The sequence below is a fragment of the Metopolophium dirhodum genome, chromosome 8 (assembly GCF_019925205.1).
Source record: "Metopolophium dirhodum isolate CAU chromosome 8, ASM1992520v1, whole genome shotgun sequence".
Taxonomy (NCBI): domain Eukaryota; kingdom Metazoa; phylum Arthropoda; class Insecta; order Hemiptera; family Aphididae; genus Metopolophium; species Metopolophium dirhodum.
In genome coordinates this window covers 23,679,827-23,698,034 of record NC_083567.1, presented here as the reverse complement: position 1 = coordinate 23,698,034, position 18,208 = coordinate 23,679,827, and the positions used below count along the sequence as shown (strand labels likewise).

At 29.8% G+C, this 18,208-nt stretch overlaps 1 protein-coding gene across 2 annotated transcripts in view; it reads right to left on the bottom strand.

Moving 5' to 3' along the window:
• LOC132949847 (uncharacterized) overlaps positions 1 to 18,208 on the bottom strand; it is a 67,214-nt gene that overhangs the window by 34,717 nt on the left and 14,289 nt on the right. Inside the window, exons 2-3 of one of the 2 annotated variants that reach the window (XM_061020928.1) lie at positions 5,121 to 5,231; positions 641 to 677 (exon numbers count right to left, since the gene is read on the bottom strand). In XM_061020928.1, the coding sequence (XP_060876911.1) occupies positions 641 to 677; positions 5,121 to 5,231 (148 nt within the window). Of the gene's footprint in view, positions 1 to 640; positions 1,229 to 5,120; positions 5,232 to 18,208 lie in introns of those variants that run through there. The other variant, XM_061020927.1, reaches the window with a different exon arrangement.

Here is an 18,208-nt window from a genome sequence, read left to right as displayed (position 1 = left end):
TAATACTATATAATATTATATTATACCGTATATATACTCTGCACTAAATCTAGCGTGGGATTAGTTTTCAGTTTTTATGCATAGAGAATAAAGAAATTAAAAATGATTCAAAACACTTCATGAATCACATATTTTAAGAACAGAGTAGGCATGTTTATTTTTAATGCAAAATATAATATTATACAATTTTAATGATACACGCTTTAATTTTAAATTTTTATTTTATAGGAAATATTAAGTACTATTTTGAAATGTATAATCAAAGGCACTATAGTTGCCTTGTTAAATACAATTATTGTGTATTATACACTCCATTTACGGGGCTCGGCGATATACATTTATGGTAATAATTCGGAGTCTTAGGGTGTGGGTCAAGAGCTTACGAGGATTTTTGCAGAGCCTAACCCACACGAACGGTTATAGCTATTATAAGTAAACTCCGTTGACATGTGTCTATAATCTTTGTTCTATAAACCGTATACGTGTATACTTGTATAGCTAAGTTCTTAATATTATATTATCCGGTACATAATGCAGCACGTTTTGTTGTATATAGTATATGTAGGTATATTATAAATTAATTACAATGAATAAAGAACAATAATAAATAATAATAATATAATCATATCGGTCTTCTTACCTTCTTTGGTGGTGGCAATCAGATTGTCCGGATCGACCTGCGAAAAACAATACGACGAGTTATCAGACGACACGAACGATATGGACGTGGTCGAGGTGGACCTGTCACCGGGGCTCTTGGCCGGGTCGACAATTCTGCCGTACCTCCCAGCCCCATTATCGGGCGACGTCGGTGCAGGCACGATAAGTATGACTACCATTCGAAAGACGTATAAACAAAATATATATTATGTGAGCTATATTGTGTTTGGTTTGCGCGCCGGGCCAACGATTTACCGGCGATAGTCCATATAACGGTCGTAACAGCACATCACGTGGGAGGTATGCATAATAAACGACTATAATATTATTGTGTTATATTATAATAATATATGGGTAGTAAAGAAGACAATAATATTACAAAATGTGAAACACATAAAAAAAAAGTTTAAAAAAATACTAAGACCATTTGACCACCATGTGACGCACACACACACACACACACAAAAACACACACCGACGACTACGACGACGACCACAGAGGGGTCGGACGCGATTATTTTGCCGCCAACGCGCGAGCGACGGGTTAGGCGACGGACGGACAGACTGCGCAGAGTACCGTGGCCGCGGCGGCATCCTCCTCTCCCGCGCGCGCGTTCCATCCGACGCGAGCGCTCGCGCACTTCCACTTTCTACCTATACACATACTGCACATGGGTACAACAACGCATGCTCATTCACTTTTCGCCGGTTGCGGACGGGCTACGATTTCGTAGGGTTTTTTATATTTTTATCTATTCACAGTTTTTGTTTCCGTTTTACGAAAACGCGTGTCGGTGAGAAAAAAATGGGTGCCGGCTCGACGCAATCAACGCACTCTATTCACATCGCTAGCGAGTGCGTCGCGTAATAATAATAATATAGGTACCCGATTCACGTAATTTCGTTTTTCCGGATCTTCCACGAGTCGCGGTTTCGAGGTCAGATCGATTTGATTTGATTTTTTTTTTAATCGTTTTATTCGTTCGTAATCATACGTTTCAGAACTAGACTTTACAGGGGATTCACCTGCATGCAGCCAGCATGTTCATCCCCATTTTTTCTTTAATAATATACATTTTGACATTTTGTCAAATCCTGATTTTTAGCATTTTCAAGTAGGTATGCTTAAGGGCCATGATGAATTCAATTATTTATATTTTTATACAATTTAAAGAGTGCCCTGTGACGACACAAATTTCTTTCATTGAAAAATTGATGTTGATGTATCTATATTTAAATAAAAATTCGAACGAGTAATAATTTCTGAGTTATTAAAATGTATAATAGTCTTTAAACGTTTAAACATAGTTTTACAGAAATATAAAATGTTGATTAATATTAAATTATTATAATAATTATTAATTAAAATTAAATTCTAAAATGTTCAAATCATTTAAGCCCCCACATCTTTTAAACCCATTAATATAATGGACCTATTATCCTTAGTACACAAAGTTAAAAACTCAAAAACTACCAGTTCGAATTTAGATTTAGATTGGTACATCCTAATTTTTAAAAAATTCATGTAATTTACAATGTATACAGGGAAAAAAGAATGATTTAAATTTGAAAAAAATACCTTGAATCTCCACGACAGGACACCTCTTAAATTGTGTAAAAATTCTAAGAATTTCAAAATATGACCCTCAAGTATATTATTTAAAAATTCCAAAAATCAGAGTTTACATATAAATTCATTATTTAGGAAAAAAATGGTGGGGGGGGGGGGGGGGGTGGTGAACATGCTTGGCGAATCACCCTGTATAATATACCTACATACCACGATATCGACACTATTTATTATAATATATACGAGCATATTGTAAGTATTATAATATTATACCGGCCGCTACCACGTATATGCACGCACAACCGGAAACTCAGGATTCCGGTATACTAAACGCCGCACTGTGTCCGTAGTTTATAATATATTATTACAAGTCTAAGGCGGTATCTGACGCGTTAATCGAGAAACGAGTCACCGTGAGCATAAAGGTCGTCGCGGGTCCAACTACGAAGCGTCTACGCAGTTTTAAATTTAAATGCCTAACTACATCCTACCTACCTAATAGTATAATAAAATATTGTGTGTCGCATATGTAAATGGAAAACTAAACGAAATTCCAATATTAACTATACGCATTACGCACGACATTATTACATTCACCCTAGTCTTCCGATGGATTTTCGAAAACACCTACACAACATAATATAATAAAAGTAATATAAATTCAGAGCGTTTACGATCTTAATTTCGAATTACTGCAAAACAAACCCTAGTCTCAAACACCGGAGGTTAGGTTATAATTACGTTCGGAAAATTAATTGCGAATCAATCATATTCATAAAAAAAAAAATCATTTTTATCTCAAATTTAATTATAATCCGAAAATGTTTAATTTTCTACTAGTACTTCTTACTATGTTCTCAGTCATTCATTATAATAATAATGGTAATTTAAACTTGTGTAGTATTAATATATTGATAGTTCACGCAATGCCGAACAATTATATTATCTAGAAGTCTAGAACTACTGCAAGAGGTATATATGTGGTATAATATTCTATATTTATATCAATAAAAAGGTCCACAGTAGTTGTTAACATAGTGAAACTCTAAGACCTAATATGATCAAAACTGAAAAAAATTGAAACAATTTTAAAATCACATAGTCTATCTAAATAATTTTCTGTTTTTTACCATCGTACTGTTTGCTAGATTATGAAATATAATATAAATATAATATTATATGGTTAATTACATAGCAATGAAATATAAAAATAGCTACTAAAATATTTCGTTCCAATTAATTTGGAATTTCGATTCATGTTATTTTCCCAAGTTTCCACGTTATCAACTTTAACAGCTTTAAAATAAAAAAAAATTATATTTAATTATATTTTTTTAAACAATAAGAAAAACTGCACCCAGGACGCTTTCAAGAGAAAATCCATCGTTTACACGCCCGTCCCAGTGGCTCACCCGAAACCACAGTGGCCTGCCCAACGCTTAAAGCAGTATGTCCATATTTTTTTTCAATTAACTTGTACGTCTATATAATAAATGTCATTAAAATGTAGTTATAGAGGTACCCAGTTATTTTTTGTAAGAATATACGTGACATACCATTATACGGGTTTTATTACTATACTACGTATGATACGGTAAATTATGTTAATTAAGTACCTATACAATATAATATACACAATGGTGTTTAATGCTGTTCAATAAAATACATTAATGTACGCGCAACAGAGTCATGGAATAGGCACTGGGTACGTACTTAAAACAATATAAATATATTATAGACATACGGTAAACTAATATTTTAAAATACTCTATAGGCTATTGGTAGGTATATAATATTAGGTACGCGCGGAATGTAATAAAAAATAAAAATATGGGCTAAACAATAAAATATTTGCCGTGTTACAAACGTGAATAATATTTTGAACAACTAGAAATTGTACAAACAATAAGCCGATGTGTTTATACGGGTTAAGCATTTGGACATGACGTTATCTTGGAGAATGTTATGACACTTTATAAACCACATGTATTTATAATGTAAACATAACATATGAATACGGTGAAAATGACATATTATTTAAATTATAACCTATTAATACTTTATAGGGATTCTATATTTTGTCACAGGTCGCAAATGTCATATCATCTGAAATTTCCCTAAAGAAATCTTATAACATTTGGTTAAAGTATTTTTGAAATCATTAAATTTGTTACTACATCATTATTATTTAGACATTCTGGATAGCCTCTATTACTTACCTACATGAATATTGAGAATTAGCAAAATTATAAATTCAATTAAAATCAAACACGTTGGTGATAAATTATAATCATGATAACGATAAATGTAGAACAAACTATAATACTTTTATGTTGAATAAATGTTATTTATTAATATGTTATACTATACGTGATACTTCTATACAGTACATAATATAGTGATAGAAAATAAAAAAATAGGGAAAGATAGACACTCTAGTACTACTTAGGCAAGTCGTCGGTAATCGTAATTTATTATATTATACCTTCTCTATCAATATAATATAATGTTATTACGCTACGTCCTCATTTAAAAATGCGTTGAATATAGGACGTAATTAATTACCTATCAATAAAAAGTTAGGTAACCGTTGTAAGTATTTTAAACTAATTTGACATTCTAAATACCTTAAATTAGATTATGGAAGTTTTGTTCTTTCGAAAAGTATGGTCTCACATCTCGTGCCTGCGTTTAGGTTACTGCTGTATAACTTGAACAGTATACTTCACACATTTTATATTTTAAGGTTTAAAAACACGGGGTTGGGTTAGGTTAGGCTGACCTAACCTAATCCAAACTTACCATGTAGTTATACATTAAAATAGAAGATGGTCGACATATATTATTGTCGTCATCGTCGTACTATAGTGTGATAATGCGTGTGACTTACCAGTTCCAAGTTTTCCGGAGGTTTGGCCTCGTATCTTCTCACGGACAAGGCTTTCCTGTCACCGTCGGCAGATGTTCTGAAACCGACGGTCCTGCTCGTCACTTCAGTCATCTGAAACATTCGACGGTTTAATTTAGCCCAGTGTCACTATATAATATATACAATATACATATATATTAAATTGCATTTAAATATATAATATATATTACTATATTATATACTACTTGTATATATTATTATACGAGTAGTGAACCATACGCAGCGGGTGGTGAGTATATAATATAAGAAATGTTCCGGGCCGTTAATGCCGGAACGGTGTTTGTCCTCGTGTAAATACGAACAAAAATAATAACTCTTCTTATCCGAGGCACATGAGATCATACAACGGACACATAATGGGTTCGTTATATTTTGGGTGAAAAGAGTGAAATATAGTAGGTATAATGAGTACTCATAATAATTACGCAAAATACATGCGCGCGAACAAATAATAAACCAACTGCATAATATGTGTTAGATAACTATATACTTATATCCTTTTTAGGTATTTTAAACAATTTATGTTGTTTATTTATATTAGGTATATACTGGCATTCTGACAAAGTTGATTTCGCTTAACAGACTAGCGTGGTGTCGTGATGGTGTTTAGGATGATGAAGAAATTTCTGGGGAAAAATTATGTCACCAAATCCTGATAGTGGTTTAAAATATATATATACAAAATACAAATATATAATAGTTATTGTACAAGCCGGTTACTACAATAATTGCCAATAATTGCCGAAATAAGTTTGTATCGATGGTGAATTTCCAAATATTGCAAATATTTATAGGAGTATTGCTACGAAAGACAATTAATCCAGTATCATTGTTTCTGTCATTATTGTTTTCATGAAAGTGTATGTTAAAACTTTTAACAGTTGAATGCTATCAACATGTTTACAATATTATTTGAGCAAAATCCAAAAAAATTATGTTAAATCTCTCACGGTTATTGTATATTATATACGTTTTAAACGAGTGGTGTACTGGTGTAGGTTTTTATATAGGATTATATATTGTTTTTAATTGATATTATAATAATACTATTGTTATTAATTGTTACACGATCGAGATTAAAACAAATCAAAACTCGATGGGCACGTTAATAAAGTAATCGTATCACACCGTCCACTGCAGTAAGCGGAACAATTTTTCTTGATAAAAGTATATGATGGCAAATTACGACGTTAAGATCGTTTTAAAGTGCAGGTAGCCGGTAGGTATATCACTAGACTTATGTGCGACATTGTAACGTTTAGCAAAACGATGTTCAACGATCGGCAGCAAGCAACCGTAATACGCTCGCTTAAAAGGTAATTATCAAATGATAGTCGAGGGGCAATAATAATTACAGTTGATGCTCTGTTCACGTGCGAACGAGTAGGTAGTGTTTTTTTTTCTTTACACAAGTTTTTTTCCTTCGACACAATGAGATTAAACGTGTAATTATTATTACGGTGCGTATAACAATAATTATATGGCACGCAATTTCTTTTCTTAAACGTATTTTTTCAACGCGTATTAAGGAAGTTTAGTTTCAATGTTAATACATAATACGAACCTATATACGAATACGATTCTAAATTTTCTTAATTTATTATGAAATAACTTTTGAGCGGTGTTTTAAACGAGTAACTCGGTCTTATGAAGGCTCATTAAATATACACGCGTATCAGTGTGCGTGGCATAGACATTATAGTTCAAAGTGTAATAATGCCTGTAAATTATTCAAAATTAATAATAATTATTCGATTCTCGGTAGACAACTTGTTCCCTCGAAATTCCCAGCATCTCGGAAAAAAATAAACTATCAAATTAATTATGTTTTGGGATAATTTAAATTGATTTCATGATTACCTACTTTCAAACATAAAGTATAGTTTACAGTGTTTATACCGAAATATACTTGATATATATATATATATATTTTTAACATTCTTCTCATTTTCTAACCGATTTTTGCAAGACCGATTTTCGTAACGCTTTGTTTATTGCCATCGAAACGCAAATTAACAATAAAAAAAAATTATATTAAATTAAATTCCTAACAAAATGTAGCATGCTACTAGATATTTTCCACTGCATTATATCCAAAACCTATCTATGATTCTTCAATTTTCCTTGCAGACGAAAAATATCTAGTAGCTTGCAAACGACATTTTTTTTGTTAAATTCTAATCAAAAGTTATTAAAGCTTCACAATTAATTGGGTGTAGCAGCTGCTATGGTACATCATTTATATAATATAGGTATTAATATACAAAATTCGTATCAAATAACGACGGCGTAATAAATAGGCAATATATGTACATTTTTATTCTAAAATGTCTGTACAAAATTAAAAAGGTTAGGTTAGGTTTGGTTGTAATATAATGAATTTATTATTTTGTAAAACATGAATAACAAAATAGTAATATTTAAAATATAATAATTTCGACATTAGAAAATTAAGTATTCAGAGTGTCTGTCTTTAATTTATTGTATTCTAACAACCTACATATTTCAATAATATAATATAATGGAAGTAAATGCATTTCAGAAATAATGAATGTTTATTTTTTTTAATAAATTTAAAAAATAAGAGGGTTCACAAATATTTTACGTTTTTATAAAATATCAAATAATTTAAATTAGATTAAATATTTTGTTTTATGAATTTATCATACAAAGAAGAAACATTTAAAAAGTTGTAATTTTTCCAATTTGTACTCTTAACACAAAACTGTTGCAAAATTAAGTAATAATAGATCGCTCGAAACAGTTTACAAATAGCGTCCACTCTAGAAGTCTTAACCAGGTATGACTTCATAATTCATTAGGTACTATTAAAATAATCTAATTTTTTCAGTTCGAAAAGCTTGTACAATGTTTGTTGAGGCAATTTTATTTTTGATGTCATTATTTTATATTTGTACATAACATGTAATATTATTAGATCTTTAAACCGTAAAATAATGACATTTAACATTTGCGACTTTATTGTTATCACGATATTTGTATTTATATTTTCTAGGATAGGTAGCACCTATATGCATACTTTCCTACATTATAATGTGTCGTGTGTGAAAATTATTATGAAAAGTTATTATTACAATAGTTTTGCTTATTGAATTTTTGGATTACGGTGCCACAACACATAAATCATATACGAAGGACACACATTCGATGACAGATGTATTGTTACTCGCTTGAGGTCAGCGGCACAAAACAAAGGATATTTGTATTTTCTGCGAGACAAATGAGGTATTAATTTTGGGGAACCGGTGCAATTTCTTATTTTTATTCCGATGACTTTTTTCCATCTTTTTAATAACGAATGTTATTAAAAACAAATCAAAGTGAACAGAAACATAAGCAACATGACCTCTCGGGGTCACCACCGACCACACACGTATTAAAGCATGTCTTCGATTTTATTGCAAAATAGTAGAATCCTTTTTTTTCTATTCTGTAATTAAATTCTAATAGAATTTGTACGGATGACATTTTAACAATGATAATTGCCATTTTATTGTTTATAAAAAATAAAACACAGAAATTACTTAATTCCCTAGTATTACGAGTTTATAGTAGCTGTAGCTGTACTGCAGCATTAACAGTGACTGAGGCCTGTGAGCACAATATTTATGTAATACCCAAAATATTAAGATTATTAAAGAGTGAAATGTTTGCTTTGTTCTTCAATGATTAATAGGTACTTAATAAACTATTTGAAAATTATGTTTGGCGTATCAGTCGAGTAAAATATACAAATTACTATATGTACCTACATATAATATATTAATTTTCTTAGTTAGAAACAACGTGAGAATAAAAAAATTGGTTTGAAAACTTTAATAAGTAGGTATATCCTTCTACTATAATTTTAAAAACCTGTGAAATAATATTTTAAAATTATTTTATTATTAAATATATATTATATAACTTGAATTGAACGTAATACTTTTACATTAAATAAAAATAATGAATTGTTTTAACATCTCCAGCCTATTGTAGTACATAATATAATATAATTACGTACCTATACAAGTCCTTTAATTTGTATGTTACAGAAATTGTGAAAACGTTTTAAGGAATATATTATTATATATTACAATAGTCTACACAAAACTGTATAACGTACCTATTATAAATTATTAATTATCACAGATGTAAAATAATAGATAACTAAATGGCTAACCAGTATTAGCATTTGATACCATTCGCTCGCAATCACATGCTAATTAATATTTACATTGTCTTATCAACATCTCTTGTAATTTAATATTTATTATTTGTTGGTAGATACTGAATTTATTATGTAAATGGATATTTTTCCAAAATGAAATAATTTTTTTTTATTATTAGTTGTATGGCAGTATCTTATATTATTCTAATTGGTTGAAAATGTTCTCGCTAACTAAACGATCTATTTTTGAAGTCTATGAACAGTATGCGCGCTATTAACAACAAATCCCAAACTGCAAGTTTTGAAAAATTGATAACTGCATAGGCGCCACGTCAAATAAGAGCTAATTTAAAACAACCAAATTTGATTCAATCCAATTTACAAGTTTTATTTTTACATCAACATTACTTGACGGTATTATTTGATTAATAGATGACAAATAAATGCAAATAGAAAATGTGATTGTATGTTAGGGAATATTACTACATTCAATAGAACACAGGCACTCATGACTCAGAAGGATTAAGCTAAGGCATTTGGCACTCCCAGACTCCCTGGTTGTTTGAATTTTTTCGTTAAATTGAGTATACTATGATGAATTACTAAACAAAAAATTGAAGGTTATATGAAAAAAGGTCACCATTATAAAAAATCCTGTTTAGCTAAATCAGCAAATTAATGTTATATTTTATGTATTAATATGTATTAACAAATTTGCCCCCTCCCTTAGATAAATTTATGGAGGCTTCGGTGCAATCGAATGTACACATACCTAATATAATTTAAATGCGTAAACCCTATTTTAGTCAAAACTTTTCAAAGTTCGTGAAGTTGTAACATACCTATACCAATAGTACCTATATCATATTTGACAGCAAATGTTAACTGATATGTAATAGTAATAACATGATCGTCCAATACGGGTACGTATATTACAATTTACAAGTTAGTTATCTAATTGTTTTAAATGTATATGTGGTAATTACATAAAAACCAAAAAGTACAATGAATTATAAACAAAATTAATTGTCGGCTATCAAAAATGTTAGAATGGTTCAATGGATACAAAAATGTGTAATAAATTATCAAGCTATAAAATATTAAAATATAATCGCGTTTCGTATAGTATAATATTATGATGTAACTATGTAAGTAAGTATAAAAAGTAAAAACGGTTAACCATAAAGTTAAGATGATATTGAACCTATATTTTCGAAACAGTTGTAATATAAAATAAAATTTGTATTGTAGGCTATAACCCGCGTAATTCTAATTTATTATTATGCCAACGTGATATAAACATTTTTTTTTTTTTTGGTTTGAGAGATTAAATAATCGGAAGTCGTAAATAATACTGTAAGATAACTCAGAGAATATTTCAGAGAAAAATAACAATTTAGTATGGACATAGGTTTTTAATATGTGTAGTATATATATAAGAATACCTATATAAATTATATGAGATGTACGCGCGTGTTTTTAACATTAATTTGTTTGCGTCTAAGCGCCTAGAACGACGCTTTTGACATACCGACAGACTTTTACTGTCGTGGAGGATTAACCCCATGTCGAGTCAACTGTAGTTTCCAACAATAATATTTCTCCCGACTGTGAACGCATACGTTATTTTATACGAGAGCAACACACGAGCGATAATATATTGGTACCATATTATTATGTTATCCTCTTTGGGACGGCGTACTGTTAGCGAGTAACGGCTTGATATAAAATAAAATAAGTTTAATTTGTATGACATTAGCATAGGATGTGCATTGTGCATGTTGGTATAGTAATGTTTCCACGCTAGTTCCGTTTGATTTAATTTATAATTCGCGATCTTTTTAGAATATTTTATTGATTATAGGTACCTAATATAATTTTTTTTTTGTCACATAATAAACGGAACATATGCATTATAATAAAATACTACTATTATAATATGTTCAGTTAAATGAATTAAATCGATATTAATTTTAAAACTAAAGGTATGAATTGTACAATTTATCTTTTGAAGAGTTCATGACACTTTTTATTTCAATGATAGTATCAGCTCAGTGTTCATTGCTCACAATGCTCACATAATATACATATCAATCAAATTTATCCATAGAAATGTATTCATCCGACAACGATCATAATAGGTATGTTTCCACTTGAAATGACATAAAAATACAAAACGAGATCGGGAAAAAAAATTAGGAGATACCTACAGACGTATATAGGTATCTACATTATTCACGTCATCGAAAACATTGATTTTATACAGAGATATAAACCGAGAATGACGATGATGATATTATTATTGTGGTCTTTGTACTACGACATGACCTAAAAAAACAGCCACTCTGGTCGTATAATATGTAAAAAAAAATTCCTCACATACTTAAGACACAACGGCGCAACGCGCTAGGCCTATATATATAGCAGGACGTTCCCCCATTGTGTATTAGGTGCGTATAATAATAATTATAATACTATACATGTATAATATTATAATGAGTGCATCTAAATCTAACGGACCGGTTATCAATTATATATATGCCCTAATACGAATTGACGGGTGTCCGCTGCAGCTACTGGCGACGATGCTGATCTCCGGTTGGAAAACTATATAATAACGTCTAACTATATATTTTATTATTTTATTGCGTGTGATAGGCGCGGCCATGTTCGTAAACGCACCACCCTACAGGAATAAGACTTTCACGATTGGAAAATTACGGTATGGGTATGCGCGCACGTGTACTATTCATTATTAAAGACACATAATATTATATGTAGATGGAGATAGTATATAATATGATCATTATGATCGATTAAAGATAAATCGTAAGACACGCGTCTCTATAATACATATTATAATACTATTATACGACATATTGGTCAAAAACTCGAAACGTTAATAATTGTTGCCAATAAGAGAACCTATACCGCGAGATTTTTATTTCTTTACCGATTCCAATTAATTTTATATATGGTATAATTAAAACTCGGATGTTTATGACTTAGCATATTTTTTTCGCGCAGCCAGAATTACACCGGAGTGAGATATAAATTTGATTCTTGAAGTCTATATTAGAAATAGGCAAACATTTTTTTGCATATTTTTGCATATTTGACATTTTTGAGCATATAAATGCATATATTGCTAATTTCTAGATTTAGTGGCATTTAAAATATTTAAATATAATATAAACATAACACTTTTTACTACCTAATATATATTTTAGTTTATATATTTATATTTATAGTATTTTATTTCTTTTATGTATTTTGCAATGAAGTTATTTTAAAATCATTTAAAACAAAAATAATTCTGAATCACTATTATCCCATTTTTTGTAATTGTTTAAAATAGATATAATATTTAGTATACATTTAATAGTGTTCATAATTTATTTTTTGCGTATATTTTTTCATTTTTGCATATATTTGTTGAAAAATAGGTATATATTTGATATATTTAAAGGCATATATTAGCATATTTTGAAATTTTTGAATGCAAAATTGACATTTTGGTCATTAACATCCGAGCTCTAGTTATAATAAATTATTATTATACCTCGCGATCGCTTCCGTATAAATCATAAAGTTGTGAAACAACGGCACCCGTGTTAGTATAATATTATTGTGAAACTATATTATACTATTATGTATAGTAGGTACCTATGTATTGTATTATATTTAACGTCCAAGGTGGATTTTTTGCGATCGATTTTTTTTTATAATATATTATATTTTACACAGTTGCAGTAAATTACTCGAGTGTGCAGAAACCATACAAAACTATTTAGCAATTCATTAAGATACAATAAACAGTCAGACAAAATAGAACACTGAATTTTCAAGTTCGATTATTTAAATACACAAAAATGACTGCATAAAGGTAGGCATATACATATTGGTAACGCAAACCGTCCAATGCTGAATATAATTGATTCATGATTGTGACATTTTAACACATTTGACCGTATAAAACGAAATAGGTATATCTGTGACTATATATAATATTACTTTAATAACTAATATAAAATGGGTTGTATTGAATTATGTTATTCGTTTGCAGTGTAAAATACACACGTTTAAATTGATTTTGACACTGTTCATATAATATTTAAAACGTTAAATTAGTGAATTCGAAATTCGAATTCGACGATGGGTAAACTCCACTATACAGTGACACCTTTAAAACGCGATTTAAAAATGATTGTCCATGCGTGTAACGTTAGTTAATATTTCTGTGGATATTGTGTAATAATTATCGTCACGACGGCTGTAGTAAAAAAGTTATGGCGTTGAAGTTATTACGGTGGTTTACTTAAATTACGGTTGTTAAAGTAGCGCATAATTTGGCGATAATTGTACATAAACGAAAGTAATGTGTGCATTAGCTAGGTTTAGCTACATCTATATTTATGTATATATAATATGTAGTATATATTATACCTGCAGTTACTTTTACTCATATTTAGCATAGTATATAATATTAATTAAAATCTTTACTTCATGACGTTACGCGTTGACACGTGTGGCCTGAGGACCGGAGGAAATATCCTAGGTACACATTTAATAGTGTTTAAAATGCAACAAAACAGGTTTTAGGCGATTTTAGTATTTTACTATTGTCAGCTATTATAATATAACATAATATGTATAGCTGCTTGCGTATTATATTTTGCGAAGGCGTTCATTGACAACCGGAAACCGGCCGATTTAACTTGATTTTCTTTTGGGTTATATACCCAAAAAAATCAACTTTTTGATATTTTGGTTTCAAAAAACATTTAGGATTATATTTTTTATCCTGTGCACGTGCAATGCACCTATCGACCAATACGCTCGCATGTAAATTAACTTGTGCCTACCTACTTTGTTCTATTTAATACTTTATATAGCTATTAATCTATCAATAATCCCGAAAAATATTATAAACACATTAAGTAGGTAGATAATACTCTTCAACCATAATTTAAACTTCAATAGTTACCTAAAATAAATTTTATTCTTACGTAAAAACTATGTACCTATACCCATTACATGACGTATACTCAACTATGTTACCCATGTATACCTATTACCAACATATAGACTTAAAACCAAAATTGCATAATATCTAATTATATATTATATTTAAATGTTTAACTATAATATATTGTAAGTTCCTTCCTTCAAAAAAATATTCAAATTTAATTTATAAATATTAGTTACTATTGAGTGGCATGGTCTTCATTGTATTAAATATTTTTATAAATATATTATCGCACTTAATAATATATAATATTATATAATGTTTAACGGAAATCTGAAATGAAAAATATTAACTTATACAATATTACAAGTTTGTTCTTGTTATAGTTATTACTTGTTATAAATTATATTGTAATTTTGTTAAAACACATTGTCTTACAATATTGACATGTAAAAACGCCTAAGGAGGTACCTACGTTTATTTGCCATAATATAGATGATGAATGATGATGGTTCATAATAATAGTAATATATTAATATCTTGAAAAGATTATTTTCCTCAATAAAAATCGGTGAATGTTAAAAAATTGCCAATAGGCCAAGGTATTTATAAACACGTATAAGTGTATAACACGCGCGTATTACTCTCCGGCATTATCTTATGACCGCAATAAGTATAGGTATCTGGTATATAATATTAACTTATAAAGATACACTTTTTAAACTAGTTTGAGATTTGATATGATTTCATGAGATATGAATCTGAATATGTAATTTAAAAATTCTAGTGAACTGTAAGCTAAACGCATACTTTTCGTTAGGTATTATCATCTACATACCTTCTACTTTCTAGCTTGTTGTAATCTATAGGGAACAACAATAAAACTTAATTAAACATTTTAGTAAATACTATCCAGTGTGTCGAATAACGTTTGTAATTTTGTCTATATTATTCATTCAATCGTGTGCCAAGATTCAGTTTAGCTTTAAATGCTTGAGTTTACTACTTCGAAATTCGGTCATTTGAATCTATTAATATTATTCACTGTGTCAGTGCATGACGAGTGAAAAAAAAATCGGTGCTGCTTGTTATATGTCGATAACACAGTTAGATAAAATCATCCAAAATGGACGTCTTTCATGTTCAGCTTTATATGACATCCACAAAACGACCTTGGATTTTTAATAATGATATCGCTATTATAATATGTATATCAGATATTTCACCATGCTTATTTTGTAAATATATTTTTTTAAATTGTGTAACGTGCTATGAATTTGAATGATAAACTGTATGTTAGGTTAGGTTAGGTTGTATGTTCTACTATAGTCTTACTCAAACTTCCATTTATTACACTTACACACACATTAAAGTAAGAAGTAAGAAGTAAGTATATAGTTACTTACCCAATATTTAATGAGATATTACAGTTATTAATTATTATACCTAGTATTGATTTAAAAAATGTGATTGATACTTAAGTATTTTTAAGATTTTAGGTAATTATAACAGCATGCATATTAATTCCTTATACAAACCAGAACTGCAATTAATAATAGGTATAATATGTTAATCTACTGTAAATTAATTATCTACATTATACATGAATCATTCATTTATAATTGAAAAGTTGAATGTGTGCTTGAATTAAAAATGCAATACTTTTTTACCGTTACTGGAAATTATTAAAACAGGAATAAGAAAAAACCTATACATAATTATATAATATTATATATTATATAGTACCTACTAATATAAAAATATAGACATACTCCAGTATCAACAAATATTAGAGTGCTTTACAAAAATGAGCAGTATTAGTTTGAATCAGTTGAAGCGCATGATTTCGTAAACGTCTTGTCAAACTCACTATTATTGTATGATTTTAAAATTAATATCTGATAATTAATGATAATGGCATTATTATAATCTGTAGATGTTTAGTCAACATATTGACTGGACAACAATGATACCGATTAAAAACCTTATCTACAGTTATTGTTGACGAAATTATTGAAATCAAAATGGTCTTATATGTACCTACCTACCTATGTACGCATTTTGACAATCGGGTTTCCATAAAAATTATTATACTTAACATACCTACTTATAACACAGCAGGTAAAATATTATACACTTTTCCAATCGAGATGCAATAATCAATAACGCAATAAGTGTTCTTGGATATCGAACTGACGAGGTGTGCCTATGTTTATGTATACTCTATACTACACGTCTACACACTTTGATATAACATAATATAATGTAGAACTCGCCCAGGCCATTTACTATGGGTTTCGAGTTTGCGACCTCCAACAGTCATACGAATAATTGAATGTGTGAATCCAACTGTTGAACAGTATAATAATATTATTTTCACGTTTATTTTTTCGATTTAAAAATGTACCAACCTATTATAAACTATTAGTAACTCACGTCCCACATTATTGTAACTTTTTGTTTTTTCAAACTTAAATAACTTTGGCATAAGTGATACAGACCGTCAAAGTCTTCCTCTTTTTACGGTTACAATAATTTGGTTACATACTGGTAACCGCAGTAGCCATCTTGGTTCTTTATTACGGGAACCGTAATTCTAATATTATAATGTAATTTCGTAATTTATACGCAGCGACCAACAATATATTGGTATATACTGATACCAAGCCATAGGGAGCCTGCACTTGTATATTTTATGATACTTTTAATTAGTATTTAAATATTTTACACACGGCATTCCGTGGACGGCTCATCGGAGGGTGTCTCCGACAAAATGACTATCCGTCGATGATTAATCGGCATGCCGTGACTATATAAGATATTATGTACCTATATACCGGCGTGTGTACCCGAAACGGCATCGCTAATTGCTTCGAGGCCTCGAAGTCCGTGTCGGCGCACCGGATTGGGCGTCGTTAATAATAATATTTATATATATATATTCATACTATATATTATATTATAAAGTCGACGAAAATCTGATAGCACCGATGGGCGTTTTGGCGGTCTCTTCCCACGTGGTGCGCATTCTTACGATTTGAACGCATCGTGTGCAGCGCATGGCGTACAGATTCGGATTTAAGTCAATAACAATAATATAACGACGCGCAAATACGATTCATACTTTCATACACATATAGACAATGGTGTGGCGCTAGAATTGCCTAGTATTACAAACTTTTAATATGACATCGGTTCGTATATAGGTACAATACAGAGGCGGATCCAGAAATTATCAGGGGGGGGGGGGCACAAAATTGTTTTTATACTTACGACTAAGATAGTTAAATTGTTACATAATAAGTAAAAGCAATAAATTATACTGCGCCTGGTACAATACAATAATTAAACGCGTTGATTAGGTTTAATTTCTCCTCTCGAACTTCTTTGTAGATTTTTCACACATACTGTTTACACGCGTGCCTAACAGTAGCATATTATTTTCCAATCTCATTATTTATCAAAATACATTAATTACTCGTCGATTACTTCTGATAAGTATATGTCATTTCCAAGGCCCGGGGCGTAAATATTTCCAGATTTAATTATTTAAAGTTAAGTTATCCAACTCTAATTTAGTAACTCAACTTTCCTAAATAACGAGTTAATTTCAAATTGGACCCCAGTTCGATTTAATATATGACTTTTACACGTTCGTGTTATCATTCCGAATAAATGTTTTCACCGGAAGTCAAAAAGTGAACTTGAGTTGATATATTTTTAATACAATTTTTCACTAAATTATTTAAAAATATACAATTATTAACTAACTATTTAAAGTCGTTTATTTTTATTTAACTAAACTGCTTTAAATTATTCATTAACTTGTCTAACCTTGGCCTTTTCTATATAGTTGTTCAAAGGCTAAATTTTGTTATAAAAAATGTAATTTTTCCACTATAATATGTC